We start from the raw sequence: 27,716 nt of genomic DNA, 5'->3' as shown, positions 1-27,716 counted from the left end.
GCAATTAATTTTCCCAAGGGGCCGCATGAGAAATTGGGATGCTTTTAGAGGACCGGACTAATATAGTTAACTCAGTTTTACCCAATACTGTATATATAGTATATATACGGGCGGGCGGGCCGGTCAGAGACAGGAGGCGGGCCGGCCTTTGCCCAGGTCTGTTGTAGGTGCTCACCCACTGCTAGCTGCCAGGTCAGAGCTCTGTGTCTCAGACACTTGCACGCCATTTTAATATCCTTAAATTTTTGTCTGTGTTTATGTGTGTTCCTGTTTGTGAGAGAGAGAGAGAGCAACTGAGGGAGGAAATGTGTTTTTATACATTTGTGTGCGTGCTTCTACATATATATTTATGTGTGTGTCCGTACCTTGCGTGTTGTAAGTCGTGTATTCAAGATCGTGTTTGTGTGCCTGTGTGAAGGCTTCATGACGTGTGTGTTTGTGTGTTTGTTTGTGTGATTTAGTGGTCAGTACGTGGAAGACAGGGAATTCACTCCGGTATTTTCTGTTGGTAGGTTGCCCAGTCCATTGTGTCCTCCGGTGATGATGTTTTCACTGTCGTCCTCGTCTGTTGACACCAGGCCTGACCTCACTGACCTGTTGACACGTGAGCTTCATGCATTGGAGCCTCCTGTACTTTAGGTATGTGGGGGAGGGGCTTACATCCTCATGTGAGCATCGCTGCGGTCGTTGGTTCTTCACTCGCTCCTGGTATATCTCCCTCTCCACACGTGCAGACTACCAGCAGTTGTCAACCTCTCCTCGTCTCAGAAGCTGCTTTCCTCGGGACATCCTGCCACTAACAGCATTCTCACAAAGACCATCTCCGGGTGAGTTATTTTAATCATGATGTGTTTGATCTGCGGTTAATTATTTTACTCAAATGGCTTTGATGTAAATGTCAGTTATTTTAGTAACTGTCTCTCGATCTCAAGGTGAATTTACTGAGTCCCTGAGGATTTATTTTAGAGACTCTATCGTCGACCTAAAGACATTTTTGTCATTTTATGTTTGACCTATGGGTGAGATATTTAAATCACTGTGTGTTTAAAGTAAAGTAAGTTATTTCTGTCATTAAGCTTCTCCCACATTAAGTTCGGTTAGTTCATGTACGCGGCATCTCCCCTTCAAAGGTCGCCTGTTACCTGAGGAAATGTAAATAGTTACAAGAGTTCGCCAGCCAGTCATCCACACCTGAAGCGCTATTAGTTAAGGCCCTTCGCCCCTCCTGGTGGATAGGCCATCGACGACAGTCCTCCAAAGCCTCTTGTCCTGGGCTACCGTCACCAGTTGCCCCCATCCGAGTCCGGTGAGCTTGGTGTCGGCGAAACGAGCAAAGAAAGCAGTAGGCAGGGCCGTACTCTCAACGCTTGAGATCGAGATTTTGGCTTTCGACCCCTTACTCCGATCGTCAGTAGCTTCATCTAACTGCAAAGCAAAATTGTGGCTTTTTATACGACTGATCAACTGATCAGACACGTCTTCAGATATCTCAGTTATTCTCCGGCGAACTGTGTAATTTGACAAAGGAAAAACTTGCACATCGCTCGTTTCTTCACTTTTTCTTTTCAAAAAACCACCGCAGTCAGTTCCTTTTCGCAGCACAAATTTATCCATGGCTATCTTCTTCAGAACAAACACGTGTATTTCCCCCCCAAAATTTGGATTAAAACTGCTGTCTTTATCCAGTCGCAGCGGAACGTTCCAGAAACTGTTTTTCCTCTGTTCCCACGGCCTGGTTACGTAATGTAGCCTCGACCTTTCCTCCCACCCCGCTCCACACCTGGGGTCAAAGGCCAGACTTCTTAGCCTTGTGTCCACATGTGGAGTGTGTGTTTGAGAGCGTCTATATGTGTGTGCATGTGTGTGTACGTACGCGGCTTGCATGTGTATGCGTGTGATGACCGAGTGTGTACATGCGTGAGTGCTAAAGGTGCGCCCCACCCCGCACTGTCTGGTCATGGCCTTCTGTCAGGGACCTATAGAGCACCTACAGACCTATAGGACTGAGCACGTGCGAGGGCGAAAGGGTGTGAATGATGGACGTTTCCTGAATGCCTGGCTTTTAGATGTTAAAAAAAAAAGGTGTGACTGGAGAGGGAGAGGGGAGTCAGCGATGAAAGATTGGGGGAGAGAGGGCAAAAGGCGAGAGGAGGGAGACTGGAGGCTTAATTGTTGAGAGGGGGATTGTGTTTTGAGTTTTGGAAGTGAGAAGTCACTGCATGCCGAGACAGTGTACTTGAATAGGGAGAAGAGATTTGGAGTTTGAGCCCCCGCACCACTCGGTTACACAATGTAAACTAATTTCACTAATACCGGTATAAGAAACTTTAAAAAAATGACCACCTTCGCGCCCCCCTTGTAGGCACGTGCGTGTGTATTGTCCGTACCTTGTATGTGGAACTGCGTGTACGTGTGTGTAAAGGACCATTGTTGTGTGTGACTGTGAATGTTTCACTACATGTGTGTTTGTGTGATTGAATGGTCACTGAGAGACAGTGTTTTGTTTCCTGTCTGTCAGTAGGGCTAATGTGTTGCTCAGTATATTTTGCACTACGGCGGTGACGTTGTGACTGTTGTTGTCGTCTGTTCACACGTCAGTCGCTCGCCGACCTCAGGGAGCTGTTGACGCGTGCACTTCATGTATTAGAGCCCTGGACCCGGTTGCACTGCTCGGGCGTTGCTTTGCACCCGACTAAGCGAAGTTTAGTCCGCAGCTCGGGCGTAACTTGAGTCCAACCAGGGGGTTGGCATACTGCCGACTAGCAAGTGACTAACTGACGAGCGTCCACAGCAACTCGGTTTTCGTTTATAAATTTTACAGAAGAAACATAGGACGACGATGTGAAACTTGTTTTTGGTAGATGAAAGTTATATTCTTTATCAAAATGGACCTTAAACTTGTTAATCGTTATCGTGAACTTTAACAAAATACGGCGAAAGCGAGCCTTCGGAGTCACGTTTTCGATTCTATTCTTCGGGATGTTTTCAGTTTCATGAGATACGATCAACGCGCATAAGTCGACAGTTTCTCGAACAATTCACCGTGTGTCTAAGGCTCTTACAAATCGACTAAATTGTAGCGGGAGCGCTGTTTAGGTCAGCAGGTACAGCTGACAGTGCCTAGTCCCTCCACCCCACATCCCCTTCCACCCCACGCATGGTCGCGCGAGCGGCGCGCAGCGCGAGACGGACAGCAACAGCGGGTGACGTAGTACCCAAGCTGCCCTGTACAAAATGCGGGCGAAGAGCTGTCTTAACCCACCAAAAGACATGGCACTCCATACTGACATTAGTAGTAACAACGGTGGCAAGCCACCCGCATGCTAAACTCATATAAACAGTTAAGAAAACGCCAAAGCCTAACCCTGCATAAGTTTCTATATACATAGGGAAATATACATAGGTAAAAAAATCTGAACAGGGGAAAAAAACAGCGAGCAGCATAAGCAAAAGTAATACCTCAAATAAAAGCCTAGGATATAGAAATAGGGCAACAAAAAGGGTGTGGCAACCGGGACAGCACCAGTAGACAACACCTGCGGCAAAAACAACGAACGAACGGCAACCCTTCTCCCACTCCCTTCCCCTCCTTACCACCGTCACCTACCCTCTCCAAAGCCTTCCCCTCCCCCAAAATCCCTGGCCCTCCTCCCCCATAGTGCGAAATCGCCTTGAGGTGGAAGCACTCTCCCTTTCAAGATCAACAACAACAACAACAAAAAGCGCCCGCGCCTTTTCTCTCGGTACGGGAACTGGTCCTGCTGGTCTGGCAGTAAGAACGTTTTGAGACTGAGCTAGCGAGAAGTACCTCGGTGCCGCAAGGAAATAGCGGCTCGCATCACTCAGCGTCCCACCCCTCGGAGTTAGATGTTAGGTTTTGGCTAGGTAGGTAGTTGTTAAGTTTGATAGTTGTTTTGTATATCTTGTAAATAAATTTATGTCTTGAACTGTAAGCACTCGTGTGAGCGTGTTAGTGTCCCTCAAGAAAATGGTGACATTAATGACGGAAGGAAAAACCGCAGACAGAACCCAAAATTCACTAACTCTGAAAATTTGTAGAACAACATAAATTTGTCTCAAGTAAAAGATAATATTTAAAATACAGTGAATATTAATGGACACCTGTACTTTTTATAACATTATCCCCATTGTGCTAGAAGGATTTTAAAGTAATCAGGTAGATATATAAATAATAAATATGTATCAGAATCAGTTTATTGAATAGGCCATCGGTCCTTGTCAAGGGGGAGCATAACCATCAAAGATATATATCAATAGTCATATAATTATAGGTAAGCACAACATGTCCAGGTGCAAGTAAAGATATGCATTGTCATTTAACCATACACCATACAGTTATATAAATATGCAAGTAAAAATTAATACTTATCAAATTAATCGTAGTCACAAGACAACATATAATCAACTAACATTAACATATCTTTGGTCTCAGTTGCAGTTTTTCTTATTTCCAATGCATTATAAACAAAAGAGACAAGACGTAGTGTAGTTCGCATTCTATTACCTGACATCAAGAGTGTGAAACGGAAAAGGGAAGGGTGCTTAGAATATTTTTTAGGGATAAAAAGTTTACAAAGGTCCATATATTTAGGGCATGTAAGGAGAAAGCGCTGTTCACTTTCAACTATGTCAGGGCAAAAGGGACAGTTCAAACATTCTGATTGAGCTAAAAAATAGCGCTGCTGATGGCATTTGAGTACAGTTATACCCATTCTAAATTTTATGAAGGTATCTCTTATGCTTCTGTGTTTCAACCAGACAAGGTAGTTGCTTAAAATAATATGAGTCTTGAATGTATTGTATGAGAAATATCTTGAACTGCAGTAGTGTTAACATTAAATAAGCTCTTTTCTGGAGTCTAGTTTGTGGCATTCTTAGCAGGCTGAGCCAATATCCAACACACCGCACTGATGCATTAACAGACAAAGGGAATCTACCACATTCCCCATATGTCAAGAGTTAGGTGTCCTTGTTGTGACTCCTAAAACCCTTTTCATTGCGAAGGTTTGAACCTTCTCAATGCTATCATTACTGGTACACAGACCCCATATCTCAGAGCCATTTAAAAGTATTGGCTGGACCTGTGCATCAAAAAGTTTGAAAAACAGGTTAGGTGAAGTATCACCAATGTACCATAACAGTTTGAGAATACTTATAACTCCCCTCTCTGCTTTTTCAGCTATATCTTCTAATGCATGTGTAAAAATACATCTTGTGGAGAAAGCTATACCCAAGTATTTGTATACATTGACAATTTTTAAAAAAGAATTACCAATAACCCTTTTTCTTTACAAGATATAAAACCACCATTTCGAAAAATCAAGACATTTGATTTATCAAGATTAACAGCAAGATTTAAAGACCTTGAGCACTGAAAAAGAATGTTCAACTGGTTTTTCAGTCCAATGATTGTATCTGATACAAGGGAACATCAGCAAAAAGTAAAATAAATATCTCAATAAGTTCTGGGGTTAGCTGGACATCATGCTTCCCATACTCATTTATGTCCTTTGTTATTTCATTTATAAACAAAGTAAATGATACAGGGCTGCAAAACTCACCTTGTTTAAGGCCACGGGGGCATTCAATATAATCAGACAGTTTTGCACCAGCTCCCACTCTAGCCTTTATATTATTGTACATGCTTTGGATTGCTAAAATCATTTTTCCTTTTAACCCATTTTTTATAAGTACATTATGCATTATGCAGATTTCAGAAGGGTCAGCACTCCGAACTTTTGTGTTCTGCTTGAATTTGTTATGCTTTTAGCGTTATTGTGCCGACCTGTACTTTTTATAACATTATCGCCATAGTGCTAGAAGGATTTTTCAAGATGCTCATGATAAAAGCACCACCCCAAATATAAACCACAACAAAATCGTCAGATAGAGTTAGGTTGTCCATTGCAACACACAAAGGACGTATTGAATTTTAAAGTAATCAGGTAGATATATAAATAATAAATATATAGTACAGTTGAGTATTTAAAGGGGCGCCTTTGCACGAGAGGCATACACCTATATGTAAAACTTGAAAGCACGCGCAGTGGGCCGATTTTGTAAGGAGAATCTATTCTCTAAAAGTAGATTTTTGTACATGAAAAATAATCCCTAATGCCTCTTTTGGGGCATAAAAGACCCGCTCAAGTTTTAGGGGAACATAGAAAACCCAGAACCCACGCTTCTAGGACATGCTTGTGTACGGGTTTCTCTGTCTTGTATGTATATCTTTCGATGAATCCTCTCCCCTGGTTTGTTGACAAATATCAGACTGTGGTCTTAGGTGTGCATTTCGCATCTGTCTTTCTTTGTGTATTAGTCTTTCTCTTACAAAGCGATTTGAATCTTCTTTGCAGTAATCAAATGCTGCTACACAAAGATACTTCTTCTTATGTTAGTATTATTATTGTTGTTATCTGTGGGAATTATAGCATTTGTAATCGTTCTAAGAGTTTAAAGTTTGATTTTGTAATATTATTTGTGTAATCGTACACAAGCTGTGCAAAAAATGTTTACTGTACTTGGAGCTTGTGTTCAGTGACGAAAGAAATATTAGCTACAAAACCCACAAAAAAATGCAAGTAGCCTTCATTACGGGTAAACACTTAATACATCTTTACTTTCCTGTGGCTACAGGTGGTCAACATGTGGACAACAATGATTTTACTCCTGATACTTCTCTCTGTGCTCTCTTGCCTTCATGCTCAGAACAGCGGCAGGTATGTCACGTGACCATAGTAAACTCAACTATATTGTATTAAAGTATTACAGTGTGTTACTGTGTCAGCTGACTGTTGTTTATAGCGCAGTCAGTCTTTAGGCAAAAGTGTCTTTTTTGTGATACATTTACTGAATACTGTTACTGGCGATTTTACAAAACCTGTATTTACAAGTATGTATTTCTTTCACAATATGACACAAAGTTTCTTATTATTTTAAATAATATGTTTTGTATTACTTAAGAATACATAGTTTTCAGCAAACACCCATCCCCCTAACTTTATAAAAACAAATCCACTAAAGACAGGACTAGACCTCGAGTTAATCGTTCGTAAGCTGATATCAAACTCTTCTTTGTGGAAATGCTAATTGATGTACAGGGCCGCCGAGAGCCAGCCCGGGCCCCGGGACTGACGACCTCTCCGGGCCCCTTGTACTTGTAATCGTAAATTATTTTCCCAGTATATAATTTATAAAAAAAAATGTATATAATGTAAAAAAAAATCCACTGACCAAGGCCAGGCCCCCTTGACAGCCGCGGGCCCGGGTACACCAGACCCCACTGTCCCCTCCTCTCGTCAGGCCTGTTGATGTACCTAATTCCCTTTGAATTTTACGTGAAAGCAACATTTCACGAAAAAAATGAGAACGGTTTCTTTCTCCTAATTTTCAACTTTCTATCCGCCGTGCTTAGTTTACTTGATATTAAAAAAAATAATTCAAGTATGTACAACATCTGCACTATCTATAAACAAGGGCAAGTACAAAAACAGAGCATGGATTACAGACACAAATACTTTTTCTTCTTTTGGATGTTTAAGATCTCGTATTCACAAGCACAGACAGACAAACAGTCTGGCAGACAGTCTCGCAGAATCGATGATAACATTCTCACAAATACTTTTTAATATCAGCCTCACAGAAACACACGATTAAAAGGTAACTGAATAGTTTTATATTCCCATGAAAATACAAAAAAAGAAAGAAAGAAAAAGAAAAACTGAGTCGCTATCTATATTAGTTTAGAAGATGTTGCTGTTTGAAGTTCGTGATTTCCGTCACAGCCATAACTATTTATTTTATGGACCATGTTTGAAACTCTCATATCATCATTAAATCTTAGAAGCTTTTAAGTATGATAACATACCAACACTGACCTTCTACTCAAGTGACCAAAAATAATTTGCAAAAAGACAAGTAAAAACTAACATAACACCACAAAATTTGTGTGGTTAATACAGTCATCTCCTAACTCTTTTGATTAAAGTGGTTGCTATTTTCCTTTCCTGTTTAAAAAAACAAACAACTTTGGGAAAATGTAAATGTACAAAACCACAAAATTTCCACAACTCAGGTCCCACTTTGGAACATAAAAAATGTTTAACTGCATATTCAGTTTTGTAATTTTGATATTTTGATATGTTGTTGCCCCATTTACTCTCCATATACGACCATTGTTGGATACTGGGAGATAGGTGTGTCTCCTGTAAATACAAATATATTTTCTACTTTTTATCAGGCTTTGAAAGCCCATTGTATGCATTATTTCCTAAAGCAACTTTCTTTTAAAAAAAAAGTTGATAATCGCTGCCTGTTGATTCATTATGTCACAAACGGTTCCAACGTGGAGAGTGTCGTCATCATAAACAGTCAGCTCGCACCAGTGTTTTGAAACAGGGTTGGTGTCTTTGCCAGCCAAGCGGTTGGCTATCACGAAGTTGACACTGCCATGTCATCAACCATCGGATTCAGCAGAAAATACACTTTCACCCTCCACTAGGGAAGCACGTGGTGTTTTGCACTTGGTTTGAGCTCCGTTATTTCAAAGTTGACAAATATTTTGTGTCACCTTTTATTGTGATTTGGAAATGTTACATTTCATTAAGAAATACACAGGCTTTTCCCCCGATCTTATGCGAATTATTTCAATATGTATACATCAATATCCATACGAAAGCTTGTGAACGCGAGCACAACTACCGACCCAACCATCCAAACGCGTTGCACGGGACACGATGTCGTGCCGGGTATCATTCATCCTCACAAACTACACATTATTCTCTCCATCACACAAAGCTTAGACACAGTCTGAACATAGACGAAATGTCGTTCTTTGTTGTGATTTAAAAGTAATATTTCTATTCCTGATAGTCCATAAAATACTTTGAATTGAAAAGGAGCGATTTTTTGTGCGATCGCCTGCTTACTGTCCGCGGCTATAATGGAATTGTCTTGCAGCGCCCCCTCGCAAGTGCAGCTACAATCCAGTAGCATGGACTACGTGCTGTTTGGCTACAACAGTCTCAAGGGATGCCCTTTGACACTAGGATATGATCCGGGCTTTACTTTTCCCATCTTTTCTGCCGAAGTGACCAGAGACAATGGCGGGCCACGTGGCGTGCTTCTGTCCCACGATGTGTCATGTGACACGTCGTTTACGTCGACGGTGGTGAAGACGCCGTACGAACTGACCACGCTGCTGACTGGCACCGCACAAGTCGGTGCTGATAGGTGGGGGCGTCCCTTCTCGGCCAGCCAACACTTTCAAAAGTTCTCCGAGGAACTGAAACAAAATGTCTTGGTCTTGTCAACCGCTGTGTGCAGTATCTATCACGTGAAGCTGTTACTCTGGCAACCGCCATCTTTTCATTCATCGTTCGTGGAGTGGATCATTAAACTCAACAACACTGATGACGAGGACATGTACCTGAAGTTCCTTGACACCTACGGCACACACTTCGTGTCACGGGCCCGCTTTGGGGCCTCGATAACAGTCGTGCACAAGATGGAGGATAAGGTTTATCGGAACCTCACGGAGGGTCACGTGAGATCAGCTGCCAGCTTTGTGGCTGCTGCGCTATTTGGACAACCCCAGACCTTGACCTCTGATCAGCAAAAAGCAACAAACGAGTTTCAAAATGAAGTGGAGACAACAACGATTGCTGGCGGTGTTCCTCTACCTTATGCAGGTAACAGTCTGACTTGGTTGACAGCAGCGAAGGATCAACCCTCCGCCATCCACTATGACCTGACCTCTGTGGAGGTTCTCTTCTCAGACACCCTCATGGGTAACTCGAGTCTCATTGGCAGTTATGGTATTGACCACATCAGGATCAGGAACAACATCGTGGCTGTCAAGACAAAGTACTGTTGGACTGTAAAGAGACAAGACCTGACAGGTGAGTGTGAAGGTAGTTCAGGTAAGACACTGCTTTCCACAAAGTTGATGGGTAAGTCGGAAGACAGAGCCGCTGAGTCCGCTGACCAGTGTGTTGAGGGATGCTATCAGCTTCCGGGCTGCGTGGCTGTAAGTTTTTGTCCTGAGTGTAGACAGACAAACCTCAGCAACAACTGTCACGTGTTCAGTACTGGCGACATACAGAGAGCAGTGAGCGACCCCAGGTGGCACACCACCATGTTAGTTGACAAACTGGAGACATTTGTAAAACTACAAAACACCACGGTGGTTGTCAACTCTAGTTCTCAGTCTAACATCTCTACTGTCACCTCCACAGAGGACTGCCTCCAATCTTGCATTGAAGATGCCACATGCTTGGCCTTCACCTTGACTAACACTTCTGGGTCCTTAATTACTTGCACGCGCCACACAGACTCACTTCAGTCCTTGACACAGGGAGCAAGTGTCACTGTGTACTTCCTCTCCCCGCTGGTAAAACGAATTTTCAGAAGTGGACAGACGAGAGGCCTTGCTCCCTCCTCCATGTACAACGACTGGAACAACACAGTCTGTGTCATCGACGACGAGTGTAGTCAGGAAAACTCCATGTGCTTTATGAACAGGTGCCGCTGTCGTCCAGGGTTCTTCTCAACACGTGACTACACGTGCTCTGCCAGTGAGTATTAAGTGGTTCGGCCAGTCTAGTGCAGTGATGCCCAACCTTTTTCGGCCTGCGGGCCATACACATTTCCGACATGCGTGTCACGGGCCGCTTCACCGCAAAAATACAAAAAAAAGAAAAAAAAATAGAGCAGATACCTTTTTTTATTAGAAACAAGTTGTACTTACCATTAATTATGTAGTAATTAGTGGGATATTTGAAGTTGGTTTCCTGAAACATTCATCTGAATGTCCGGCTGCATCGTAGAGACACCAAGTCGGAGAACTGAATCGAAATGTTCCTCCATCGAAAAAAAGATTGAGAGACACCCCTACGTAGGGATAAATACTTCTTTTTCCCCTTTTTTTCGTTTTTTTATGTCTATTTTAATTGCTAACATGCTGATTTCCTGCACTGTGGGCAGAAGTTTCGCGGGCCGGATGGCACCGCGTCGCGGGCCGGATATGGCCCGCGGGCCGTAGGTTGGGCATCCCTGGTGTAGTGGATTAGAACTCTGTCTTTGCATAACACTCCCATATCGATTATTTTAGTCCCATTTTTACTACAAAATCTCGGGTTTTTTTTTTCTTATTTTGTACATCAACCTGGTGATGAGTTAACGAGGACTACTCGGTACAGTGAGGAAGGTTAGAGGTCAGAAATGTGCACCCACCCAGAGGAACATGTTAGAAGTTTGAGCCCAGTTTTGATGCTTTTGTGTTTACCCTTGAACTCAAGCTGAGTGCTTTAGCGTAGTGTTTGTACACGAAAAAAAAAAGCCTTCAGGTTAAGGAAAATAATTTTGGACTATATTTGGACTTTTTTTTTTACTTTGTTCAAGCTTGTTGGACCTGACCTTAAAATATGTCAACTCTGCTTAATACAATTAAAACAGTCATACTTAAGTTTTCACTGTTACTTTATGTAATCAAACTGGCAATCATTCAGAGATATTAGGGCAATGTCTGGAACACAAAAGTGTGAAAGATGTTAACGAGCGAATTCCCATCCTAAATATTTATACCAAAGCAGCACTAGCTGACAAAGGGTTGATCATCATTTAAGGCCAGACATTCGTGACCAAGAATCTGGGTTGTGGTCTTGTATAAAGAGGACATGAGGTCAACCAAGTGTAGAAGCCTACAAAAAGGTTAAGAACCTGCTTGCGACGTCTTCAACAGTTTTGTGTAGAATCTTGTTTGCAATATCCAAGCATTGTAAAGAACTCATTGAAGCATGTTACTCATTAACAACCATCAAGGAGACTTCTCTCACACAACACTCATGGCCATAAAGGGTGGTTACAGTTGTCTGTACTGATTAACAGCCAACAAGGGAACTTCTTTCAAACTACAGTAAGTGCCCGTTGAAGCTGACCGCAAATGCCCGAACTGCCTGACATCTTCTGGTAGACCATCAGGTGGAAATCCCTCTCACCATATCTCCCTTTCCTTCACTGAACAGAATCTGCCGCATGAATACCGCTATCAGCCTTTTTACGAGGAATCAACTCTACAGTTTCCCATAATTCCCATTTGGCAGTGGGGTGCGAGATGTGGGCTTTTCCTCCCAATGTCTCCAAAGGTCACCATCTTTTCTGTACCGACGCCATTGAGATTTTCCTACAGTATACAGTGAGGCCGCAGTTCTAGAGTATAGAGTACAGAAAAACTAAACACAACAGCAACAACAACATCTACTGGACGTAGCCGCTAGTGACAGCCTGCACCAGTAGCACAGCAGTGCAGGTCACCACCTGGCGCTAATCAAATATTGACTAAATCAGCAAAAAGTCCACAAGAAAATAAAGAAAAAGGAATCTGTATATTTTATTATCAAAGAAAGATGTATATTTAAGTACTGCTTACAATATCATGTATAAGAAAGCTGCCAAACATAGTTTATTTCAAGAGGTAGTTGTGTGTGTGTGTGTGTATAAGTATATTATAATAATATAAGTAATTACTAGTTACAGCCATGTGTACAAGCCCACCTGACCCGCACAACACCTTCACGGAGTACCCTGACAGCGGAATAAGGGGACACAATCTCGTGGAGCGGGATGGAGTCAGTTTGCAGACCTGCACCAACCTGTGTGTCGGCAACAGAGCTTGTCAGTCCTTTGATTTCAGAGGTTTGTCTGACTATGTATCGTCATAGGCCTAACAAACTGACCATTGTGTCACGTGATGTGACTAGTTCACTCGCTTCATTTCTCTGTCGACCCCCAGCCCCTTGAATTGTAGTTTTAGACTTACGTTTGGGGGTTAGTTTAGTTTAATCAATGGTTATATTTATACAGTTTTAGTTACATTTTCTATCAGTAATTCATTAATTTACAACGTTGTGATCAATGGTTAGCTCACTTTGCATACTTGAAAACAAATTGTATATATAATATAGAGAAGCAGGCTAATATTTTCTAATATAATAAGGTGCATAAACGTCCAACACAATGCTGGATGCTGACTTCCTGTGTTTACTACAATCTACTGATATGGTGTAAGTACTGACTGTACTTCTCTTCACTGTTAGTCACTGGAGGGCGCTGTCTGCTTCATGAGGTCAACGCGCTCCAGGCTCAGTCAGAGTGGTTTCCTCAGACCAGTCGAGGCTGGACCCACTACCAGAGAAGCTGCCTGCAGTTTCCCACCTTATATCCTGGACCTCAGTGGTACCACACACCCTGCAACATCGACTTGGTTTGCCCTGAACCTAACAGTCAGTGTGTGTCGGGTAGATGTGTGTGCAGGTCTCCCTTCATTTTATCTGAAGCTAATGCCACGTGTCGAGTTCCTAGTAAGTTACATCATACTGACATTATTTGTTATCAGCTTTTATTTAAATATAAGCATTGTCTGTGTTTTTCTAATCAAAGAAATGTTTTGAGACTATTGGAGTAGCTTCAATACCTCACTGTTAGTGAGAACACTTGCATGTATTATGAATATTGCTTTAGTTTTACATCCACTGACCACATCATGTCATACATACCTTGATGGAGAGAAAAGTTAGTAGAGCAAGCTTAAAATCTCATCAACTGATTCAACTGAGTGATGGTGGTTTGGAGAATGGTATGACTAGTGAACTTTCTCCCCTAAACTCAATCAGATGCAGGAAGACAGCCGGCAGATGTCTTGTCCTTTGTTACAGAGTCAGCTTTGCCCTTATACATCCATCACAGAGCTAAACTTCTATGCCCCTCACAGAGTTAGACTTATATACCATTTACTGAGCTAAACTGTTTGCAATGCTCATGTAGACCTGCTTCAATGAGAACCCTAACCAATCACCACCGAGGACTTTTTGTAGGCGTCAGTGTGCATCTCCCGCCTAAATGTAATTCACCGTGGGACTGCCAGCCACCCTCTACACTGACATCACAAATACAGTTTATGTTGTCAACAACTATCCTTGTAAGAAAGTTGGTTTAACAAAGCAGCAAATATTTACTAACAATAATATTCTGCGTAACAGCAAATAATGTTTAAAGTGCAGTTTTTACTGTATCAACATGTAACTCAGTCCCTGTAATGTCAGTTAAACAGTCAGGATTGTACTGGTCTGTAAGTGTTGTGTTTACTGCTGTTTTAGTTAACTGTAATGTTATGAGTAATAATGTTGATACAACTGATGCTTTAATGGACAAGCATTTGTTTGACAGAGTCATGTCGAGAGTTGCAGTCAGCGGGAGCCAGGACAGGTGTCCACACCATTCAAGTGGGAAGAGAAAGTTTCTTGAGGAGAGTCTGGTGTGACATGGACACTAGTGATGGCGGCTGGCTGGTATGATTTCTTTCTGATTGTGTAACATGTGCTTATCTTAGCTAGTGTGCTATGAACATGATTACATTTAAGGTATAACGAATTGCGCCTAATCCTAAGACAGTGAGATATGTTTCAGAAATATTTATAAAGGGTAATAAATGTTGATTCGGGCTTTAAAGGGAATGTAAAGGCAAAATAAAACTGCTCAGAATCTCATAAAGAGTAGGATCCACTTGAATCTCGTCTATTTTCGCGTCTGTTCATATGGGTGTAACCGAGTGGTGGGGGGTGTATGGTGACGAAAACACACGTCCAGCACTCAAAGAAAAGGCAGGAACCGTCAGCAGGTGTGCGACCCTTTATTACACAGGCTAGTACACTGGCCATGGCTGCTCCACATCGCCAGAGGAGCTAACAGTCAGGCTGTCCCCTACTGTCACATGTCTGTGCTCTCTCTGATCCGCCGATGTCACCAAGACGGTTCTCTCATTTTCATCTTTTTGTGAATGAGTCACTTACACTACTCTGCTTCTGTGTTCCAAACCTTGCTGAAAATGTGACTGTATTGGATATTAACTTGCTGTCAGATTGTAGAAAACTTGGACTCATTACTAAGAAAACCGTGCGTGGAGTACGTGGTGGGAGGATAGTTGGAGTATGTAGCCTTGCTAATTTCCGTTCATACTTCGTGAGAGTGTTCACACCAAGCTCTGGCACCAGTGAGCCTCCTGGACTTACAGACTCTGTGGATAGTTTGTCTTTGGGGCTACGGCCCTGTTCCTGTAATTCTTCATGCTGCTGAGCACCCCGGCGCATTGAGCGTATCACCATGATACGGATTTTGCGCGATATAAAACCCAACATCATCATCATCATCATCATCTCGTGCTCTGTACTTGTAACTAAATATAGTTTTGAAACGTTTGACCGTCGCCACATCCTTATCACAAGCCTTGAGTATCCCTTCAAGTCCTCGTGTGTTTTGTGACTTGTTTTGTAATTTGTCGATAAGATCGATTACAAGGACTCAAGGTCTTTATTTGTAGCATGTAAAATTGTAAATGGTCTTAACACGGTCAGTATCGTATAGCATAATAGTGTATTAATGTTCAATTAAGTGAGTATAACATTATAGTGTGTTAATGGTCAATTAAGTGAGTATAGCATTATAGTGTATTAAGTGAGTATAACATTATAGTGTGTTAATGTTCAATTAAGTGAGTATAACATTATAGTGTGTTAATGTTCAATTAAGTGAGTATAACATTATAGTGTGTTAATGTTCAATTAAGTGAGTATAACATTATAGTGTGTTAATGGTCAATTAAGTGAGTATAGCATTATAGTGTATTAAGTGAGTATAACATTATAGTGTGTTAATGTTCAATTAAGTGAGTATAACATTATAGTGTATTAATGTTCAGTTAAGTGAGTATAACATTATAGTGTGTTAATGTTCAATTAAGTGAGTATAACATTATAGTGTATTAATGTTCAATTAAGTGAGTATAACATTATAGTGTATTAATGTTCAGTTAAGTGAGTATAGCATTATAGTGTATTAATGTTCAATTAAGTGAGTATAACATTATAGTGTATTAATGTTCAATTAAGTGAGTATAGCATTATAGTGTATTAATGTTCAGTTAAGTGAGTATAACATTATAGTGTATTAAGTGAGTATAGCATTATAGTGTATTAATGTTCATTAAGTGAGTATAACATTATAGTGTGTTAATGGTCAATTAAGTGAGTATAGCATTATAGTGTATTAATGTTCAGTTAAGTGAGTATAACATTATAGTGTATTAAGTGAGTATAGCATTATAGTGTATTAATGGTCCTAAAACAATTGAGTGAGTATACCACTATAGTGTGTTTATATATATCAGATGTTCGATGAGACGTGTTTAGCAGGCACGTGACGATGGACAAAGTTCTCACGTTTCCAAGGTAACGACCTTGTCTGTCACGGTCAGGTGTTCCAGAGACGTAGAGACGGTTCTGTTGACTTCGACAGGAACTGGACACAATATGAAAACGGCTTTGGTGACATCACCGGGGAGTTCTGGCTGGGCAAGACTTCGTTTTAACATTATCTCTGTATTCCTGGTTTTCTTCCTGGAATGAAAGTATAAAACGTCTGTGGGATTATAAAGCAATGAGAGAGTTTTCGTTCTTTGTTGTTTAAGAAAATCTCACATGTTGCCGTTTGTTTAAATATCTGTGCTTCCTCGGCAAATAATAATAATAAAGAATGACGAGGAGATAAAGAAAAATTAAGAAGAGGAGGAAAGAAAACGAACAAAAAGAATACGACGAAGAAAGCGACAGAAACTAGTGTTCAAATTTCAAACTTTGGATATTAACTTAGAATATCCAGCTTGAGTAAGAACGTTTTTGACTATATGCAGAGTTTATTTTTCTTTTTATTTACATTTATAACAATACATTTTGAAGATAGTAGATGTACGTTGAAGGATAAAATGTTCAGTATTCCTATCTAACAAAGATACCGGATACCACCATCGCAAATATGTCGAAGAGAGAGATATTCATCTGAGTATCATTAGTCTTCTTGTCTTGTTGATCAGAGTTTGGTAAAATTTAATTTTAAAGGATAACAAAAATGAACGAACAATTCTAGTCCGGAAGATTTGGTTATCGTCTGTATAAAGACATTAGAAAAGATTATTATATTAAAAGCTAGTCCTTTTTCTCACCCTTCCTTTTGCAATATCATGTTACTCTCAGCTCTTGTTCTTGTTATTTGGTTGCTCTTTGTGTTTTCTGTATTTGATTTTCTTCTTCGTGTAGTATGGTTGTTTATTCTTTTATCGTTCGTGTGTTATTTGTTTCTTTTCCTGGCCTCGTATGCTGTTTATTTTTTTCCATAATCGCTTTGATCTTAGCCAAAAGGCCGAGAAGCGTGTGCTGTTCATGTTTCGTTCTTGTTCTTAGGCGCTAAGAACATTCTCCTTAGGAGTGCTTTACAAATTTTGCACTTACTATTATTTCTCTAAAAGTGGGAGTTTTTGACACGCTTGTCATATTTGAGACATATATATTTATACAAAATAAGCATTAACCAATTATGTAATAAAAGGAGGAACCCTGTATAACAGACATTGTGATGTCTAGTTAATGACTTATTGACGTTTCCAATCTTTGCTGTCTAACCTCAGGGTTATGGGATGTGCACGTGCTAACCAGGGAGATACCACAGCGACTCCGTGTTGACCTGGCAGATAACATTGGAAACCGTTACTACGCTGAATACTCGTCATTCAGAGTGGCTGCTCGTTATACAAACTACAAAATGTTCATATCGAACTACTCGGGTGATGCAGGTACGTGTGCAGACAATGAACAAGCGTGACTGTTTGTTTGGCTGGCATGGTGGTTGACTGTCACTAAGCCCGAAATAGAAAATAACGCTGCTTGACGTTGCCATGCCTGACACAGATAATATGTAGCAACTCGAGATGAACACCTCTCATCTCCACCTCCTGGCCTCTAGCAGCTCACACAGCCATCACGTGCACTCAGCTCAACGAGGGAAAACCTCGCGTCTCGACAACGAAGTCTCTTAACTTTTTCCCTGGAGATTCGTGGAAACTTTTTTTCTCTCTCTCAATTTTACCTGTATCCGCTTTGCGTAATAACTCATTCCGATTAGACCGATTACAAACTTTTGATAATATAAAATAATGTTTCCTCAAAGTTTAAAACACGAAATGCAGCCTTAGCCGGTATACAGATCACAGCTTTGACCATGAGTGCTGCAGATGGCCTTCACCAGGCCAGACCACACAGTTCTTCATACCTTGACCTTCACAACGGACCGGCAGTAGCCTCGATAAATGTCTGGTCATGATGTCATTATTTTGCTCACCCGACTAGAACTGGATGTTCACCTGTCTTGACCTTGACTGGTAGACACGTGGTTGCTGCTCTCTCCAGTCGTAAACACTTGTTCAGACTCACACTACCACCGACCACTCCTGTCGTTCCTAGCAATAGCATTTGTCACATCAACGATGGAGTTGCTGACTATGTATGCCACTCTTCTGTAGCTTACTCTGTCTGAAGATGGTATGTGTTACAGTCGTGACTCGTGTGATGTACAATCCCTGGTAACACGGCGCTGTTGCAGTAATTTAGGAGACTTCAAGCTGACGATCCATAATCACGTGTCTGTGAGATGTTGTGTTATAATACTCGATCATTTTAAATCTGAATTATTGCACTGAAATTACTGAGAACATTCCTCTCCACCATGCTTCGGTTAGCAACTCCGTGTCAGCTGCTTGAAGCGGTTCTTACAGCGAGTCATGAAGACCTTAACTGGCTGTGATTTGTATTTTAATTGTGAACATGTTTGCTTATTAACAACATAGATGTGTTAATGTCGTTGGACTTTCATTTTGTATTATATGCTACGTCCAGCAATGCTGGCACCTACAGTTCTGTGCAAGCAGATTTTATCTGTACCCGCGTCTTTCTGTGTATCTTTGGCAACATTAAATGTTTCCATCACAAATAGGTTTCATGGTTGCGATGGTCAGTACCACCAAAGTAAATCTTCAGTATCAACAGAACCTCTACCACAGCTTCATTGACAGAGTTTGACACGAAGGGCTATGGCGTGTGATGCGAAAATTCTGTATCGAAGAAGGCCTTGCTCAAGTTACCGAAGCGCTGTACGATAGCTCGTTGAGGACAGCAATGCTGAACCTAATAGGAGCTGAAGTTTTGCACCACTGTAGGCGTACGTCAAGGATGTACCCTATACCCAGTGCTGTTCAACGTCTTGGAGAACATCACACTTCCATTTGCATTGGTAGAAGACCGATTTGCAATCTACGCTTTGCAGACGACAAGATCTCTTAGCGGCCCTAACTAAGAACTGCAAGACCTCACCAACAGACTGAAAGTTCAAATGCATATGGAATAGAGACCAGCACTGATAAGAGCAAAGTTGTGGTCAATGGCAACCGCAAAGAAAAGATCTGTATGAACGGGGTACAGGTGGAAAAGTCAGGAGCTTTAAATACTTGGAAGCCACCGTCTCCAAGGATGGCAGCTCCACGCCAGATATCCCCATCAGGATCGCGACAGCAGCGATGGCTAGATTAGATAGGATCAGGTATAGCCCTAAGCCAAGGTAAAGTTCACTAACAAGCACAAGCTGTAGAAATCCCTGTCAGTGCCGATCCTGCTCTACGGAAGTGGCATGTGGACTCTGTTCGCCGAGACGGAGAGAAGAATCCAGATATTCGAGAAAATGTGCCTAAGGAGGCTGATCCGGATTTCATGCAGAGAATACAGAACCAACGACTTTATACGAAACAAGATGACCACTTCCTTAGGACATCAGGAACCACTACTTTCAACAGTCAAGTGATGTAAGCTGGTCTTCATGGCTCATGTTACCCAGCACGAGACTTAGTCGAAGACTATCCTTAAAGGGACCTTTGAGGGTAGTGGACGCCACGGTGGTCAGAGAAAAAACTGGATTACGAACGTCAAAGACTGGACTGGTCGTCCTGTACAGCAGTGGTTCTTAAAGTGTGGTCCTCGGACCACTTGTGGGCCGCACGCATGGCAGGACCTGCTGACTACAGTATTGCCTACAATAGGTAAGAGTGGTGGGCTCTGTCAACTGCTGTCTATACGTGTGATTCCTCTCCCCCACTCCAAACAACAGGTGCCGGTCAAGTGACGACTGACTGAATGACTGATTGGTCTGTACCTATTCGTCTATTGAAAAGTGGATTTTTTTGAACATGTGACATTATATTTCGATGATGTCACAGCAAAACATTTGACGAGGGAGATCATTAAATGAATACACACATCATGCTTACATCAACTGTAAATAGAACTCACTAAGATCGTTGTCTAGTGATGTTATCTGTGAGGACCGAACGTTAAATATCACTAGAACATTATGGTAACGTTCACCAATGTCACGTGCCCTAGAAAACAGTCCGACTGATGCTGATGGACATGGACAGTAAAGATGCGGGTGTTGACTTTAAATATGAGAACTCGGTTAAAATGATAAATACTATTAATTATTAATAAAGACCCACAACAGGAGCAAGTTCCAGCAGACTGGAAGCTTGGCTTTTTAGGAAAGCTATCCCGTGACATAAAGGAAAAAAAATTGTCTGAACTTTTTTTTTATTTACTAAAAGATAATTCCTTCTCAAGATTATGAAGTCTTTTTTTACACACACCTGAAACACACTACTAAGAGCAATTTCTCAGTCTGGTGGCTATGATCAGCGTCTCCAGTCTCGTGGCGAACCTGGGCAAATAAAGAATCGATGACCCCTTCGCTAATGTCAATAATTATAGTTGTTAGAAATGGGGGTTATCCCCCTTGTCTGTATTAAGGAACAAGGATTGTCACCCTTAACTGAACGAAATGTTCACGGAACCCCTGAAGTTAGGAGAAACTCAGTTTGAAGATTCCCACTCCATTCGTCGAAGAAGAAAGACACTGTAGCAAATTTATGTGTGAAAAAGACCGGAGAATTGGAATAATTCCTTGCCTAGGAAAAGAAAGACGAGTTGAAGAGTATCGTCGTCAGCCAGGTGTCTACCCACTCAGTACCTACTGTTCTTGAATATCGGAGTGTACCGTCGTCAGTCGGGTGTGTCAGACTAGTCGACACTCATTGTTCTAGGGTAGAGACACCATCGTCGTCAGCCTGGCATGTTGACCCAGTCAACCCCAGCGGCCCCAGATTAGAATATTGAAGGGAGAATATTTCGGGGAGTGTGTGTGTGTTAGTGTGATCATTTATAAACTTCATCGAAAAATAAATGAAAATTTTGGTCATTCTGTGTGTATTGGGATACCAATCTGGGATATTAGGGCACCCGTCACGGTTCCCATTTGAGAAACAGTATGGTTTGCAAAACTAGTCATTTGGAACTACTGAAGTAACTTCTGTTTATAGCGATTGCAGGACTGGAAGGTGGAGAATCGCTTATGGTAATGATGTGCTATTTATACAGGTAGAGAGTGATCTATGTCATTCAGAGACTTATCTGGTTTATAGTCATTTGATATATATATCTGCGTTCTGTCTGTACCTAAAATTAAAAAAAAAAAACAAGCTCCCGAACAATAGAGAATTTTCCACCCACGTACAGGTCTTGGTAAGTTGTTGTAAGAAAGAAGACGTGAGGGACACAGTGCTTTGTGTGTCGTCCCCAACAATCTTGTGCACGGCGGATGGCCTCTTTATTAAAGCTAGAGAAAACATTAACTTGTAGGACGACTTGCTTTGCTTTTATATGCGCGTGTCCTTAACTTTAAAACCAAGGGGCGGCCTCTGATATTCTCATCATGGCAGACTGTTATAATACGACATATAGCTTACATATGTACATATAATTATAGCTTACATACTGCTCTGACTGTAACAACATTCGTAAATACAGCGGATTGATTAACAACAAACGTAATTATGATAATACATATAGATTACTGCTCCAACTGTAGCAGCATCAGTAATTACAGCGGACTAATTAACAACGAACACAATTATAATCCTACATATAGCTGACTGCCTCTACTCTAGCAACAAGAAACAGTGTTTTGGTCATATTGCCGTCAGCAGTGTCATTTTTTCCCTTTCTGTTTTATATTAAAGATATACATTGGTGTGGCGACCCCTGGGATTAGGCGGCGCTGTGCAGGTGCACATACCTATGGCCGCCCCTGTTATGGTTTAAATGTTCACCTGTTCGCTTCAGGGCTGTCTTGAGGTTCGTTTTGTTTCCGATATAACATAGCTGCAGTTTGCATCTAATTGTGTCTATGTGTGTGTTTACAGGTGACTCCTTCATTTATCATAACGGAGACGCGTTTTCAACCTATGACAGCGATAATGACAAGTCAGGCTTTCGGAACTGCGCTATGTATTTTAAATCTGGCTGGTGGTTCACAAAAGACTGTTACCACGCTAACCTCAACGGTCAGTACAACGTGGAAGCATACGGCATCAGTTGGAAAACGATATACAATGATTGGAGAAGCTTCGCATTCTCTGAGATGAAACTGAGACCAGCCTAGCATCGCCTTGTCTCCTGTGGTCTCACTGTTTTCATGGTCAGTCTGCCGTACACGACAGGTTTCACTGACGAGGTCAGCTCAGTGCATACTGCTCTCGTCGTGTTGTGGAGTCAGCGCAGCCAACTTTGTTGACTCTGATGGCGGTCCTGATTGTGGTCTGAATTACATTAAAACTGTTGTATTGTTTCTCTTAGATTAATTTTACTTGTTTCAATCAATAGGCTTAAAATGTAAAGAAATTCAATAATAAATATTTGATTATTGTAAAATATTTATTCCATGAAGGTCTCATAAGACATATCTGAATTTGCTTGTATGGTATTTCACATAGTATAAAACTTTCATAATGGACAAAGAAAGATGCAAAAGTGCAGAGACTGATTGTATCAAACTTTGTATCACACTTTGTTGTTTTTTTCATTACAACTGCGCATGACTTTATGTGCACCGTGTGTACAACAGCTGAAGACAATGAAGTCCATCTTGAATGAAGTCCATCTTGTACTTTGCTGCTACATTTACAGTGTTAAACATATTCACAACACACTGTTCTCATCCATAAATTGAAGTATTGTGAATAATTGATCGGTATTTCCAAAACACAATTACAATTTTATTTCTTCTTATTTTAATATTTTGTTTCTCTAACTTTTGCGTAGAAACAGTTAAGACACTAACATGATCATGCAACTCTCTCTGTCTCTCTCTCTCTGCCTCTACCCCTCTATTATTGTATTTACCTGTATCTCTGTCTCTCGCTGTCTGTCCCTCTCTGTCTCTGTTTCTCTGTAGTAAACGCATTTTGTAGCTACGGTCGTGCATGCGGGACAGCCAGATAGTGAAGTTTACAGAGAATAATTATCAAACTGCATTGAACTAATTTGCTATGTACATGCATTCCTTCAATTGCTTATTTTCTTTCAATTTTTTTCTAACAAGCTCATTGTGCGGATTTACCTGTTGGTATTGTAATGTGTGGAGAGTGTAGTTATTCAGTGGACACCTGGCTCCATTACAGTCTTGTTGTTTATTTACAGTGTTGACTAGACGTCACTACATTGATGTGTACTCCCTTGTAACGTATACAGTCGCTGATGATTGTCGCGTGTCGGCGATTTTTCTGCTGTCCGTGTTGTGCTTCCCGTACTGTGCTGGCCTGTCGCTGGGTGTGTACGTACGGATGGGGAGAATCAAGGGACGGTTCGCCTGTCCTTGTGTAACCCTATCCGTCTCGCGAGCCCAAGAGCCCTGACTCGCGGCGTCGTCGTCGCGCGTCAACTGCTGGCAGGGTCCTCACGGGTATCTTCTTTTTGACACGGGACAGCAAACCCCTCTTCCCTTTGACTTTCTCCCCCCCCCCCTTTTTCTGTGTGTTTCTTTCCTTTCGCGCGCGTTGGGGTCCTTGGCGCGTTTTTCTGTCTTTTCTGGAGAGTCTTCATCCGGCAACGGACGGCGCCGGACGTGGGGGACGGTGGAGGACCGTGGCCCTAGCGGCCGGCGCTGGTCTCTCACCATCACAAGCCGATTTGGGTTAGTAGAGTCTACTTTCTTTGAGTTCTACACGTTTCTAGTCTATAGGGCCCTTAGTTGGCGGTTGGGGTGCGAACGAATTGATCCTTTTGTGTTATGACTATGTTCACGATTTTTTTTTGGGGGGTGAGTGTAAGACCTGTGTCCTGTTAGGATGGCTTTTGTGTTGGCCGGGTCGCGGCGCATGTGGCGCGCACCCGTTTTTTATCAAGTGGATTTGTGTTTTAGGACCGGCGTTGTAATGGTCACATACATATACTTGTGTTAGGATATGTGTTTAGAAACTGAGCAGTGTTTGGAGCGCCGCCTGTTGATTGAATGAATTGTTTTTCTCTACAGGCTTTTTTATTTTCTACGTTTTTCTACATATTCTTCATGTTGGATTTGCTCTTCGTCCATGTCGTCGTTTCTGCATATTGCCTTTCGTGCTAATGTCCGCCATCGTGTCGACCATGCGCCTTCATCGCCTCTTCGGCGCGTGAGCGCGACCCTGCTGCGCGAGTGTGGGGCCTGGCCATCGAGGGAGTACCTAGGGTGGAGGCCGGCGAGCAGGGACTCACGTGACCAAGGTCTACCCGGACGGGAGAACCGAGGGGGGGGGACAGCTGGTCCAGAGGAGAGAGGGGGGGTCACCGCGGGCCAGAGAGGGCGGGCTGCCGCCAGCGAACACCTTGAGCGGACATTTGACTCGCCACCCAGCCGTGCGTGCGGGTGGTTTGTCTTCCCTTGTTTTTTTTTTCCTTTTCTTCGCCTACTGTAACATGCCTGTGCACAGGGCAACTCTTTTATTGTGAATTATTTTCGATGCTTGCCTCCTATTAGTGTTATTTTATGTTAGTTAATAAACCTTTCTGTTTTGTAAACTTTGTCTTTGTCATCGTTGTTGTTGTGGTCTGCGCTCAGCCTGTGGTTCGAATGGTATGTCAGCAAGCCGTCTCCGGCCGAGCGGAGGGGGTTGCGCGTTCGTACCGGCTTTGAAGCGGATTTCGGGCGTGCATCCTTCGCCGTCTGGGGGTGGTCACGCGACAATGATAATGGCGATTACAATATCACATCTGTGACACAAATGTAGGGAACAAAAACTACTTCTCTTTCAAACTGAAGTGTACAAACACAGACACGCTGACTAAAGGCGATACGCGCTCGACAATACCTGTGCTCTGTCTCTCTCTCTCTGTGTTCTATCTGTGCCTCTTTCTCTGTCTCTGTCACTGCGCTCTGTGCCTCTCTGTATTTCTGTGTCTCCTTCCCAGAGGCGGCGTTAGGACCACGCGGGGCCGGGGTAATGGAGGATGTGTATCAACATCCCTATTGATATGATGCCAAAGCACTGATTTATATACAGTTAGATAGGCTGGATCAATTTCGCGAAAAAACGCACGAATTTAGTGTTTTAATTATTTGCAACCTTTGCCACCGTTTGTGACAGTAGTGGGTTTTTCTTAAAAGCGCAATAATATGGTGACGGTAGAGGGCTGTTGTGTTCAGGTACCTTGGTACAGTGATCGACGGGAGGCTCTCATTTAGTGATCACGTGAACCAAGTGTACAGACAGGCCCAGCAACGGCTGTACCTTCTGAGGAGACTCCGCAGCTTCAATGTCAGCTCTGGGGTGCTGGAGACTGTGTACAGGTCTATTGTTGAGAGCACCCTCTCATTTAACATATCTGCCTGGTATGGTCACCTCCTCGTCCAAGACAAGGCAAGGCTGGCCAGAGTCATCCACCAGGCAAATAAAGTTATTGGTAAATCACAGCTGCCACTCTCTGATTTGTACCTTCATGCAGTCAGAATTGATTTGATTTAATAAACTGCTTGTTATTATTGCCGGGTTTAAAGTTAAGACATAGGTTCAATAATTTGCTTAATTAGAACTTAAAAGTGTTTACTGAACGTCAATTTTTTTGGTCACAACTTGTTTAACACAGCTGGCAATAAGTCATAAAGATGACCTCGGGGCTGAAGCGCGGGGCCCCTTCGAGAGCGGGGCCTGGGGCGGCCGCCCCTTTTGCCACCCCCAAACGCCGCCTCTGGTCCTTCCCTTTCTCTCACTGCGTTCTGCCTGTGCCTCTGTCTTTTTATTAAATTTAAAAATGGCATCGACCCAGATGCAGGCCTAAACATTTCATACACTAAATGGCAGAAATCGATATCTCTGTCACAAGTATAGATGGCCATGTCTCCGAGCATACTTATGAAAAATAAACTTATTCACATAGATAACTTCCCTGGAATGTTTAATAAATGCAGAATGTTACAGTTGCTGTACATAAGCATATAAACTGTTCATATTTATGCAATGAATTCACATTCATATCACAACTATCCTATCACTTCCTGTGCACAAAGTGTCTAGCCCCATTCTATCATATCACTCTTGTGATCAATCTACTTTACATTAACAACTATGTCCATGCAGTATATTTCATACACCTGTTATATACCATACTGTGCTGTGTAGTCAATGTCCTGCTATTACAGTAGGATGGGGCTGAGGTTGCACCACACAGGAATAAATCTTGTTTTTCTTGAAGCTCTTGATATTTTCAAGGCTATCCCAATACAAGAGGGCACAAAAAAAAATTAATAACCTAATTTTGTATACCTAGATGCTAGATGCTACATCCCCTAATGAAGAAAATTTGGGAACAGGAGCAAGTTCCAGCAGACTGGAAGCTTGGCTACCTAGTGAAGTTACCCAAAAAAGGTGACCTGACAAAGTGCAGCAATTGGCGAGCGATTACGCAAGGTGTTGACCAAAATCATCCTGGAGCGACTGAAAACTGCCCTAGATAGGAGACTTAGGCAAGAACAGGCAGGCTTTCGGCAAGAAAAATCATGTACCGACCAAATCGCTACTCTGCGAATTATTATCGAACAGTCCATCGAATGGCAGTCACCACTATACATAACCTTTGCAGATTTTGAGAAGGCCTTTGACTCCGTAGACAGAGAAACCATCTGGAAACTGATGCAGCACTACGGATTTCCACCAAAGTTCATTGCCATCATCTAGCAGTTGTATGAGAACTCGACATGCCGGGTGATACACAAGGGTAAGCTGACTGACCCCTTCGCAGTGAGGACTGGAGTGAGGCAAGGTTGTCTGCTCTCACCGACAATCTTCCTGATCGTCATAGACTGGATCATGAGAAGAACAACCTCTAACAGCAACACGGGCGTTCAGTGGACCTTCACCAGGCAGCTTGAGGATCTTGACTTTGTGGATAACATCAGCCTGTTGTCCCACAAGCAGCAACACGCAAAGACAAAGCTCACTCGGCTCGCAGAAGAAGCAGCAATGACTGGCCTAATCATCAACATCAAGAAGACAGAGGTAATGCGGGTCAGCACAAAGCAAGAAGCCCCACTCCAACTACATGGGGAATGTATTACAGAGTCTGACCGTTTCACCTACCTTGGCAGCATAGTCAGCAGCAAAGACGGAGGTACAGATGTCAGAAGCCGAATAAACAAAGCCAGGCTTGCATTCCACACCCTAAGACCTGTCTGGAACTCCAAGGCTTTGTCTCTACACACCAAGATCCGCATCTATAATACCAATGTAAAGTCCATCCTTCTGTATGGATCTGAGACATGGCGGGTGACAAATGCCATCACCAACAGGATACAGACATTCATCAACTGATGTCTGCGCCGCATCCTTAACATCAGATGAGCTGAGAAGATCTCCAATACAGACCTGTGGGAGAGAGCCAACCAAAACCCTGCCAGCCAAGACA

At 42.3% G+C, this 27,716-nt stretch overlaps 1 protein-coding gene across 1 annotated transcript; it reads left to right on the top strand.

The window, feature by feature from the left end:
• The first annotated feature begins 132 nt into the window (after positions 1–132).
• Positions 133–23,073, top strand: LOC112557480. Its single transcript, XM_025227364.1, has 9 exons — positions 133–827; positions 6,658–6,740; positions 8,980–10,595; positions 12,550–12,714; positions 13,116–13,379; positions 14,245–14,366; positions 16,328–16,424; positions 17,534–17,698; positions 22,205–23,073. Exons 2-9 carry the CDS (start codon positions 6,667–6,669, stop codon positions 22,441–22,443), a joined length of 2,742 nt encoding a protein of 913 aa, XP_025083149.1. The 5' UTR covers positions 133–827; positions 6,658–6,666; the 3' UTR covers positions 22,444–23,073.
• The last annotated feature ends 4,643 nt before the right edge of the window (positions 23,074–27,716 follow it).

This window comes from Pomacea canaliculata, linkage group LG2, assembly GCF_003073045.1.
Source record: "Pomacea canaliculata isolate SZHN2017 linkage group LG2, ASM307304v1, whole genome shotgun sequence".
NCBI classification, from domain to species: domain Eukaryota; kingdom Metazoa; phylum Mollusca; class Gastropoda; order Architaenioglossa; family Ampullariidae; genus Pomacea; species Pomacea canaliculata.
Note: the sequence above shows the minus strand (reverse complement) of the source record. Positions and strands in the feature narration are given on the sequence as shown.